The sequence below is a fragment of the Punica granatum genome, chromosome 4, assembly GCF_007655135.1.
Source record: "Punica granatum isolate Tunisia-2019 chromosome 4, ASM765513v2, whole genome shotgun sequence".
NCBI lineage: Eukaryota > Viridiplantae > Streptophyta > Magnoliopsida > Myrtales > Lythraceae > Punica > Punica granatum.
In genome coordinates, this window is record NC_045130.1 from 9474066 (window position 1) to 9484845 (window position 10780).

General features: G+C 38.1%; 2 protein-coding genes across 2 annotated transcripts; one reads left to right on the top strand and one right to left on the bottom strand.

The window, feature by feature from the left end:
* Window positions 1–756: 756 nt before the first annotated feature.
* LOC116203201 (monoacylglycerol lipase ABHD6) lies at window positions 757–3229 on the top strand. The gene is made up of 4 exons (XM_031534865.1): window positions 757–1644; window positions 1995–2087; window positions 2268–2335; window positions 2490–3229. The coding sequence occupies exons 1-4, from the start codon at window positions 1021–1023 to the stop codon at window positions 2599–2601; spliced, it is 897 nt and encodes a 298-aa protein (XP_031390725.1). The 5' UTR covers window positions 757–1020; the 3' UTR covers window positions 2602–3229.
* A 4993-nt stretch (window positions 3230–8222) lies between these two features.
* LOC116204643 (cytochrome P450 89A2-like) lies at window positions 8223–10282 on the bottom strand. Its single transcript, XM_031536824.1, has 2 exons — window positions 10147–10282; window positions 8223–9966 (listed from the first exon to the last, which is right to left on the bottom strand). Exons 1-2 carry the CDS (start codon window positions 10206–10208, stop codon window positions 8412–8414), a joined length of 1617 nt encoding a protein of 538 aa, XP_031392684.1. The 5' UTR covers window positions 10209–10282; the 3' UTR covers window positions 8223–8411.
* Window positions 10283–10780: the final 498 nt, after the last annotated feature.

The following is a 10780-nucleotide window of genomic DNA, read 5'->3' on the forward strand; positions in this document are numbered from 1 at the left end:
ATATTGTAAACATTTTTTAATAAAAAATACTGACGTAACATTCTATTCGAATAAAAATATTTTGTACAAATTAAAAATAAAAAAATATGAAGAACAATAAAAAAATGAGAGGTAGAGAGGGAGGGTGGTGGGGTCCTCACCATTGGCTACCACCACCCCAGTGAGGCTGTCAGTTGTATCGTGGAGAGGCAAAAGTGGCTGTTGGTGATGCCTCATTCAAATATAATTGGGCGATCTTAGTCCGAAAAGAAACTTTTTATTCTTTAATTCTCATTTGTTTGAATCTAGACAAATTCGTGAGTTTCAAGGGGGAAAAATAATATTCATAAGTGGTCTGCTAATGGTAATAAGTAGCACGCGGGAAAGGGCAAAAACACACTAAAGGGCACAAACTGGTTTGAGGTAAAAAGGGCAAATACTGGTAGGAAAGAAAGAAAGAGAGAGACGGTAAGTCATTAAATGATGACTGACACGTGGCTAATATTCATCTCTCGAAGGAATTTTCGGTCCCAATAATTTAATGAGTATCTGTAAATGAATAACAATCAATGAAAATATTTATAAATGAGAATCTGTGGGTCACTTGTGAAGTTAATTTTTCTCTTTTGAGCATTATGATTGAATATTATATGGTCAAATCGCTGAGTAATATGCACCTTATAATTGCTTCAACGCGGGGGAGGAGATAGCATTTCTCAACCTTAATTAATTTTTACCTAATTACCTAACTTTAACCAGATCTAACAGCTGGTTTCTCTTGTTGACACCTGCGATGTCCTAACGCATTCCAAGGAATATCATTTTCGCTTCCTACAATTCTTTTCCGGCCGTTCACTTATTCTTAGATTGATTTTGCTGTCTTTCCATCTAAAACTAATGAACCAAAGGGAAAAGGCGATTCTCCCAAATCACCAGATTAGATCAATAACACCTTCTTGATTAATTTTCTCGAATTAATTCATGGTGTCGAATCTCGGGCATTAGGTATATCTAGGCATTTCTAAGCACGATCCACCGGAAATGTCTACGTGCTTCAGCTTCACGGCGTCCAAGGACCGGTTCTACCGGCACTGGTTCACGAGTTCGGGGTTGCGCTCCGTGACGACAGAGCTCGGGGAAGGGACCATGATGCACTGCTGGATTCCTAAGGTCCACTGGTCGTCGAGGCCGACGCTGCTTCTGGTTCATGGATTCGGGGCCAATGCCATGTGGCAGTTTGCGGACCACGTCCGACACTTTACCCCGCACTTCAACGTGTACGTGCCGGACCTGGTGTTCTTCGGGGGGTCAAGCACGGCCCGGCCCGAACGGTCCGAGGCATTCCAGGCCCGGTGCCTGATGAGGCTGATGGAGGTCCACGGGCTCTCCAGGGCGAGCATGGTTGGGGTGAGCTATGGCGGGTTTGTGTTGTACAGCCTGGCCGACCAGTTCCCGGACGTGGTCGAAAGGATCGTGCTGTGCTGCACGGGCGTGTGCCTCGAGGAGAAGGACCTCAAGGACGGCCTGTTTAGGGTTTCAAACTTGGATGAGGCGGTCGAAATTCTGCTGCCGCAGAGCCCAAACAAGTTGAGGGAGCTAATGAAGTTATCGTTCGTGAAACCTGCCTGGGGCGTTCCCTCTTGCTTCCTCTCAGACTTCATCAATGTAAAATCTCTTCCTTCAATTCATTCTGAAATTTATCATATGGCATTGTGTTTATTTATTCGCTACCCCTCTTGTCAATGGAGCTCATGCAATATTAACTATCGCGCGTATATGTGGACCGACTTATAAGTTGGAAGACACGATGTGCAAGGGTTACTTCAACTTATAGATATGCGCCATTGAAATATCCGTCAGGATTTAATTTAAACCTCAATTTCTCAAGTGTCTATGGCCATCCTACACCAGCTGTCGACTCGACCAACTGTCTTTCGACCAAACGGTTGGCTACGCGGTCTGTGACATTTTCAGGAAAGGAAACATGATTGATCTGTCCTGATTTTTCCTAACAGGTGATGTGCTCGGACTACATCCAGGAGAAGAAGGAGCTAATCCGTGCCTTGCTCAAAGATCGAAAGCTTTCGAATCTTCCCAGAATCAAACAGGTAAGACTAGGAATTACCTAGTAGGATCATGTACAACATTCGATGTGTTCGCATGAAACATCCTACTTGGCCAATAGCTAAGACTGCGTACACAGGTATAATCTTTAATTGCTTATATATAAATGTATATGTACAGTTCAATAACTAGTTTTTTTTTTTTTTTAAATCTCTTTCCGACAGCCCACGTTGATAATATGGGGAGAGCAAGATCAGATATTCCCGTTGGAGCTAGGGCACAGATTGAAAAGGTATAATAAATAATTACTTAAATCGACATTATTTTTCTTTTAATTTTAATTTTCGATATCTTTCATTGATGTTCTAAATTTTATTGCAGATGAATTATATATGAATTATGATACATATGCATTTTTTTATTATTGTATTTTATTGTGTGCACAGCCACATAGGAGAGAATGCTGAGATGGTCATCGTGAAGAACGCAGGCCACGCAGTCAACCTTGAGAAATCCAAAGAGTTCGTGAAGCATTTGAAGCCTTTTCTCGCACAATGATCTCCATATTACACAATTAATATCAGTTGATTAACTGTTTTTGTGAGTCGTCACGCGGAGGAAAGCCGGCGAAATTGAAACTTTCGTGAAGAGTTCTCATAGGCCTAAAACTTTTTGAATGGTGATATCTATTCTAGCTGGGAATGGATCGATAAAGGATACCGATGAATTAATTTCCCAGCTGCACTGTTGGTGCCTGGGAGTTGGGAGAGCGTCTCGCAGCAGAGTATTCGGTTTTCAAACAATAAAATTTGATGAGTACTTCGGATTAATTAGCGGGAAATGCCTCAAAATTTAACTACTTAAGACGATTGTTATGAAGGGCGGGATGTCGTAAGAGCTTAATTAAATGCCTTGGAGAAAATAAAAGGATTTTGCAACTCAAATTTGGACTAGGAACTTTATAGATAGGATGTGATCAATATAATAAAAGAGCCTAAGGACGTTCATAGAAAAGACAGAAAACAAACATGAGACTCGTGAAATTGGTTGTATGCGTGTGTCCCTATTTGTGGGTTCATCCTTTATCTATAGGCAAATATGGTCTCGAGTTTCAAGTATAATGGCTTGAGCCTCATAATGTGTCAAATGAAATGTCAAATTTTCGACAGTTAACTGTTGCTAAAGGTTTGTATCCGTATCATTATCCGCTTGTTTTTTTCTTTTTCTTTTTTTTCTCGGAAATCAATGAATGACCATTGATTGCAAAACAAATACCAGAGTAAAATGTCCAAGATAAAATCACAAGGATTGGAAAAAAAATATAGCAAATCCAACAAGAGCACTGGTTGGTTGAATGTTTTGATATCCCAAGTATTAGGGGTAACTAGCCCCAGTAATAGAAGTCAATGTTAAGGTGTGTTTGATAATTGAGTGCGGAAATTAATTTTTCAGCACTTAATTCAATATGTTTGGTAAATGCAATTCAAATTGACTTAATTGATTAAGTTAAGTTCAAATTTTTACGGATCATGCCTTAATCAATTAAGTATAAAATTTCTACCTATTTCTTCACTTAATTCGCTCAGCTGGGATACATTTTAAGATATTTGCGTGAGGGAGGAATTGAAGAGAGAGAGGGGAAATCGTGGCCGGAGGTGGCCTCGATCTCGGCCACCACCGCCCAGTCGGGTCGTTGGCGACCTCGATTAGGGCGGTCGTGGCCAGAATCGACAGCACCACTGCCTTCCCTAGATCCCAATTTGCTGTCTCCTTTTTTTAAAATTTTTTTATTTTTTTTATTTTGAGAAATTATAAAAATAAAATAATAGTAAAGATAGGGATCAAAAGGGAAAAGAAAGAAAATAGTAGGCTGGCATGCAACTACCAAAAACTCTAGACTTTCAACACTTAACTTTATCGAACAATTTTTACTTAATCAATTAAGCATTTATTTGATTAAATGCTTAAAATTTCAACACTTAGTTTTTCAGCACTTAAAATTAAGTACAAACGAATATAAGGTTGCTCCCTAATTGTTCCTCCTCATTGAAGGAAACCAAAAATGGCGGTACAGCTGCAGTCACTCTTTTCCTTGCTCCTTGAAACACCCTGTTGCTCCTTTTCACCCATATGTAATAGATGTAATGGTACCACAGGAGCTTTTTGATCATAACATCCAAAGCTCTACCCTTCTGTGACACAATCCACAAACTCCCTTTGTGATTTTGCAGAATAAAAGGAGATGCTCCTTCCCCCCTTGCTCCTGCTGACAAAATTAATATTTATTAGATCGTATCAGGATCTTCCATCGAAGTAATATGTCTTTTATAATCAATCTGTTGAACCACGCCGACCAACAAACAAATGACACTTTAGGAATATGCCCAGTGAACCAGACAGCCCTGATCAGGAACCTATGTAACAGAGTCCGATTCAGGCAATGGGGAAAGCAGCAGCGAGATCTTTTATCAATGATAGCTAGCCATCAGAGCTTCTAGGACAATGCCATCTATTTTCTCTGAAAACAGTACTCGCCTTTGCATCTCGGGGAATGGAAGGGAAGCACGCCATGCCATTGGAATGGAATGCAATTAGGGGTCCAATAGCCAAATATCATATCAGAAAGACACGGTGCTTCCAGTCCTATTCCTATACTCAATCAGTGGCCTAATATAATCCCTAAGTCAGAGGAGTTTCCTCAAACTCCAAGAACAATCTCCTGGTACCTTTCACGGCCCATAAGCACCTACCTGCAATAGTATAATGAACTAATTCAAGTAAAATTTTTCTCAAAGTTTATATAAGTAACTAATAATATAAGTGAAGATTCTTCAAAATTCTCTAATTTACTTCAATTGTAAGTAATTTACTAGAAATTTAAGTTATTTATCCACTAATTTCTTAAAATTCATATAACTTACTCGAAACACGCTTAGCGTGGAACTATTATTCGACTATATGTGAATTATTAGATAATAATTCTGTCATATTTTGCATTACTTAAAACTTTAGTAGAGATCACTTAAAACTTTAGTGATCTACCAAAGTTTATTGAATTTTATTCAAAATGTGGCCCATTACTTAAAAATTTTTGTAGATCCCTTATTGGAGCCGATAAATAAGATAACACATAATACACAACTAATTAATATATATTTTGGATCACATTATTGAATAAAATTCAACATCTCGATCCTAGCCACCACATAGCGAAGGTAATCGATGATGTCGGAGGGCTTCGATGACCTCGGCCACCAGTTTGTAGTCGGTGCTGATGATTCCATTTGGCCATGTTGGAGACTTTTTTCCCCCCTTCTTTATTACGGTTGACTGTTGGAGCTTTATCACTGGCCATCAATCGTCCCAAGTAGCTGTCAAACATTTTTATTATTATTATTATTATTATTAAGGAAACTCGTGAGTATAGAATTTGAAATCTCTTAATTACCATATAAAAGCACGCGGTACCACATTCTGACCCATTTCTTGACAAATTCAACCTCAGCTAGTGTGAGCAGTGCTGGTGCGTTCGCCTGCTCTCTCTCCCTAATGCTCCTCTCGTTGGATACATCTGAGAATACCCAAATTATCTGAAATCATGATGATCTATGAGGAACTCTCAATCCTCATCTCTGATTCGCAAATATTCCTCTCAGTGTCATCATTTCTATCTTAATTGAGTTTGATGGAACCATTTACTCGTTTATGTCTCCCTCATAACCAAAAAAGATAAAAAAAAAATTTTGAGGGATATGATTAATTAACTAACAAGAATTGAAATCATATATCCTCTTAGTTCTATTGCCACTGGATCACACTCTCTTTTTCAATGGCTCTTATGGTTTTAATATGAATATGGCCTTAGTGAAATTTAAAAAAAAAAATAGAAGCAGAAGTAACCTTTTAATTATATGCATATAAATATGTATTGATTAGACTGAGGCCCGTGTGTTGTACGGATTTTGTTTCGCCATAAATATTTATTGTATAAATTTTAAATTTCTATTCTCACAATATTTCTATACCTGTTAATTTTGTGTGCCATTTTTATCAAATATTAAATTGCTAGGATTAAATAATTATAAATCTATGAAATTGGAATTAGCAATATATTTCTAAAAACTGATAAAGCATTTTTTTTTATATAAAATGTCTGTTAGTTTAGTTAATTTTTTATATTACCGAAATATAATGCAACTTTCACTTTATATAATTCTGCACATTTACTCTAATTATACTTAGAAATTAAGTAAATCTGAAAAGAAAAGATTCATTTTTAGAGTTAACTGTTTTTCTCTTTGTAATATAATTCATATTATTCTTATTATTATTATTATTAATCGTAGACCACCCCAATAATATCTTAATATATCTCTCCTGTAGTGACTCATACATGCATGAAGACTAGGAGAACCAACAACTTTCCCATGGGCATTTATTTGGATCCTCAACATAGTTTCTGAGTCTTCGAGTTTATGTATGTGTTTGCTTTCGGAATGGAATTCTACTTAACTCGACTTCACTCTAATAAATGAAGACAAATAGTTATGAGAATTTATTATTAAAAAAAATTGATTGAAATAATTGTTAAGAAAAAGTATGTGAGAGAATTTATTATAAAATTAAAAAAAAGACAAAAAAAAATAATGAATAGTTTGGAGAATCTAGTATTAAAAAATTAGTTATTATAATAGTTAATAAAAAGTATGTCAGAGAATTTATTATTAAATTAAAAAAAAAGAGTAAGGATAATGTTGTTGAATTGAGGGGAAAATAGAGTAAAGGGAGTAGAATTTTAATTTGAAAACCAAACAAAGCCAATTATTTTAAATTTTTGGAGAAATTTTTTACCTTTTCTATTAGTTTATTATATATCTATATATATTTACTGAATCGTTATCCAAAAAATAATTTTAAGAATTTTCCTCCTAAAATTTCATTTATATAACACATATATATTATAAATATAACTCTCTTAATTTATAATTATAAAATACTTTTTAATGACTATTATAAACTTTTTCTGAAAATTTTCTTATCATAACCAAATAGGAATATGGTCATAATTTAAAATGTAGAATATATTTATATATATGTAAGCAAATTTCACCATTCATTGTCTGATAAAAATGTCAATGAATGTAATTCATTTACCTCTTATGATATAATATTTAATAATTTATACACATGTCATTGAATGAAATCAATAATTTTCTCAACAATAATAAATTCATTCCTCCAAATTTAATTATCTTAGATATCTATATCTAATTACTTCGATTTCCTAAAACGATGATTCTTTTGGCGGATAAAATAATTATCTTAAATTGCTTAGTTTGTTCCTACTGCAACATCGAATCAAAACAAGCGATTTTATGGATAAGTTTTAGTTATGATAATCACTGTAGAGAAAATAATTAATTTTTCTCGACTATATATTTTAAATAACTAAGGCTATGCGTCTTTCTATATTTGAAAACCGACACATTACTTTTTTTGGCTTAAAATTATTTTTCATTTCAAATGGTATAATGTCAATTGTTTTATGTGATTTTGATTTAGGACACGAAAATCCTACGTAGGATACCAAACTCCGGTTTTTGGATGAAAGATTAATAATTCTTTAATAAACTCATTTAATTTTCAAGTTAAATAATTTCTCAATCCATAATATTTTTAGAAAAATCATAACATATTTAGTTTAAAATATTATTTTCTATTAAAAAATTATTAATCATTCCAGCGCAACACGCAGGTTCTTATGTAGTTATAGAAATATTAATCCACGCAATCTTAGGTCACCAAATCGAACCGGGCCTTCAGTTCCGATTTCATATACACACGCGTACATACTGTGCGGACTTAATTCCTAATTCATGCTTTGGCTCAATTAATTGGTTGATGATATAAATACCATAAAAAAACATGGACATATTATGACTATACTAGCTACTAGGCATACTTATTAATAAGATGAGATTCCGATATTCTTGGCAGTCATTCGCATTATGTTGCTTATATGTGCTTTATAATATAAGCCATCAGTAATATTTGTATCTTAACAACTTTAGCCAAAGCATATGCGCGGACTCTCGTCTAATTATACTGAATCCCATTATCTCAAATCCGTCTATAATTTCAATGTTCTTAATCTAGGACAAAAATGTAGAGAGGGCTCATTCTATTAACACTTTTCTTGAAACATGAATGCTAGCATACGGTTTCGAACCCCATTGGCCTTTATTACTGCTTCTTGCACACGGGATACACCGAAAAAAATAATGAAAGTAAGAAAAGCATAATTCGACCAAGTTAAACCCAACAAAAAAAAAAAGAAAAAGAGAGAGAAAATTACCCTATTGTTAGATCTAAATTCTTCTTGGTTTGATCTGAACCCTCAGCGGAGTCTTCATGACCATGGTGAAATCCTGGACCTCAGATAAATCCACGTCCTCCGGCGCTCTCCCTTCCTCGGGGCTCCATTCAAAATCCCGAACCATGTTTGCAATAAACAGCTGGACGTGGAGCATGGCCATGTCGATTACGGGGCAGATCCTCCTGCCAGCCCCGAATGGCATCATCCTGATCTCCCTCACGCTCTTTATGTCGAACTGCACTTCCTTCCCATCCCCCTTCAGGAACCTCTCAGGCCGAAACTCCATCGGGTCCGCCCACATATTTGGGTCACGACCCATCTCAGCCACCGTGAAGTTCACGATCGCATCCTTTGTAATATCATACCCGTCAATCTTCGAGTCCTCCGTCACAGCATGAGGGAGTATGAAATGCCCCGGAGGATGCCTCCTCAGCGTCTCCAGCACCACCGCCTTTAAGTACGGCATCTTCTCCATCTCTTCCTCCTCGATCTCCTGGCCTGGTTTAACCACCGCATTGATTTCTCCTAGTATCCTATCTTGTACTTCCTGGTACTTCACCACATTGGCCATGATCCACTGCATCGTCCCCACAGAGGTGTCCGTGCCAGCGATCATGAACTCCATGGCCAAGCTCACCAGCTCCCCTTCTGTGGGCTTCGACTTGGTGTCCGCCAGCTGCAGATCGATGATGCTGTCAATGTAACAGGCGCTCTCTCGCTTCCCGTCTTTCCTGTCAATCCGAGACCTTATCAGGGGGAGCATGACATCTTCTTGATCTTTTCGGATCTGAAGCATTTTCCTCCACTTTTTGTTGAACACGATCCTCGTCAATCTCGGCACAAAATTGAAGACAATGAATTTATTGATGTTCATGGTCGTGGCCCTTTGGACTTCGATGATTTGTCGGACCATTTCTTCATCGAATTTCTCCCCAAAGCACATGTAAGACTGCAAGGAGAATAGCGCTACCTGGATAACATCGTACATGGGAATGGAACCAAGGGAGGATCCCACGGCCTCCGCCAGGAGCCGGTTCTTGAGGACCTGAACTGCCCATCTCCGTCCATCCGCATAGGCCACGAGGCGCGACGGATGGGTGAAGGCCATGAGGTTTTGTCTCAGGAGCCGCCAGAGGGGGCCATACGCAGCTGTCCCGATAGTGCGCTGCCCGCTGCACATGACTTTGAGGGACTCGAAGGGTGGGGGGCGGCTGGCAAAGGTGGTGGGGTTGCGGACAAGGGCCTTGTGGGCAGCCTCGTGGCTCATTATGAAGATCGACGGGCGGGACCCTATCTGGAGGCGGACGATGGGGCCGTACTTGGTCCGGAGGTGGCGGAGCACTGGCTCGATGCTCGAGAAGTCCCGCGAGGACTTGAGAAGCCATAGGATGCTTCCCAGCAGGGGGAATGTCGGCGGGCCGGGAGGTAGCTTCTTGTTTCCCAGAAGGCCAGAGAGCCCATGGAGAGACACCAAGACACACACACATGCCATAAGGAAGAACCAAAGCTCCATTAGTGGAGGTCGGGGTCGGGAAGGATTGCGAAAACTGTAAAATTTTGGGATGAGGAAGGAAGAAGGTAAGATCAGGTTGTTTATTGAGAATCAATGAATTGCATTTATTTACGCGTGTATGCATTTTCCATGAGTAATTGAAACGGAAGAAATTTATGTTCATAGCAGTTTCTAATAATTCTGATTAGTGCTTACTTGACCACATCTACTTTACCTATATCTATTATACAAGAGCAGAGGGCTTCCAAGGCGATGATCTGCTGCTGTCATCTTCATCTCGATAGCAGAAGCTGAATTTCACAGTTTCGACATCAATCCGTGGACTACTAGACCGGAAGATCTGATCTTCCCCTCGAATGTGTGACCCCAACAACAATTACAATAGAGCAAAGCAATGAGGATCATGAATCTTAGTACTCCCCAAAAAATTCCACAGGAATAGCATGCATACATAACATCAAAAATGAGAGCAGTCAGATAATTAATATATAGATGGGAGCAAAGCATACCACCGAGTACTGGACCAGTGATTTCGGTTGCGTTTGGTTTCATAGTAGAATTTTAAAATCAGATTTTGATTTTGATTTTGAGTGGAATAAATGGGGCCCACCCTTTGACTTTGTATGAGTTATGTTGTTTTGTTGTGGAAAAAAGTGGTATAAATGGGGCCCACTCTTTGACTTTGTATGAGTTATTTTGTTTTGTAGTGGGTAGAGTTAAGTTAGAATTGTGATTCTAAAATACTATCCTAAAACCAAACAAGCCCGCCATTTACGGATGTCCGATGTTTAGAAGACGGGAAACACAAATGGGAAGTCTGTAGCGGGTAGCTGACACTCATCTCTTGA

Excerpts from the sequence above, each read along its gene's own strand:
- LOC116203201 (XM_031534865.1), top strand. The coding sequence starts at position 1,021 with ATGTCTACGTGCTTCAGCTTCACGGCGTCCAAGGACCGGTTCTACCGG. Across the intron at positions 2,088-2,267 it reads ATCTTCCCAGAATCAAACAG|CCCACGTTGATAATATGGGG; the intron begins GTAAGACTAGGA and ends TCTTTCCGACAG. Across the intron at positions 2,336-2,489 it reads CTAGGGCACAGATTGAAAAG|CCACATAGGAGAGAATGCTG; the intron begins GTATAATAAATA and ends TTGTGTGCACAG.
- LOC116204643 (XM_031536824.1), bottom strand. The coding sequence starts at position 10,208 with ATGAAGATGACAGCAGCAGATCATCGCCTTGGAAGCCCTCTGCTCTTG. Across the intron at positions 9,967-10,146 it reads CTCTTGTATAATAGATATAG|TTTTCGCAATCCTTCCCGAC; the intron begins GTAAAGTAGATG and ends AAAATTTTACAG.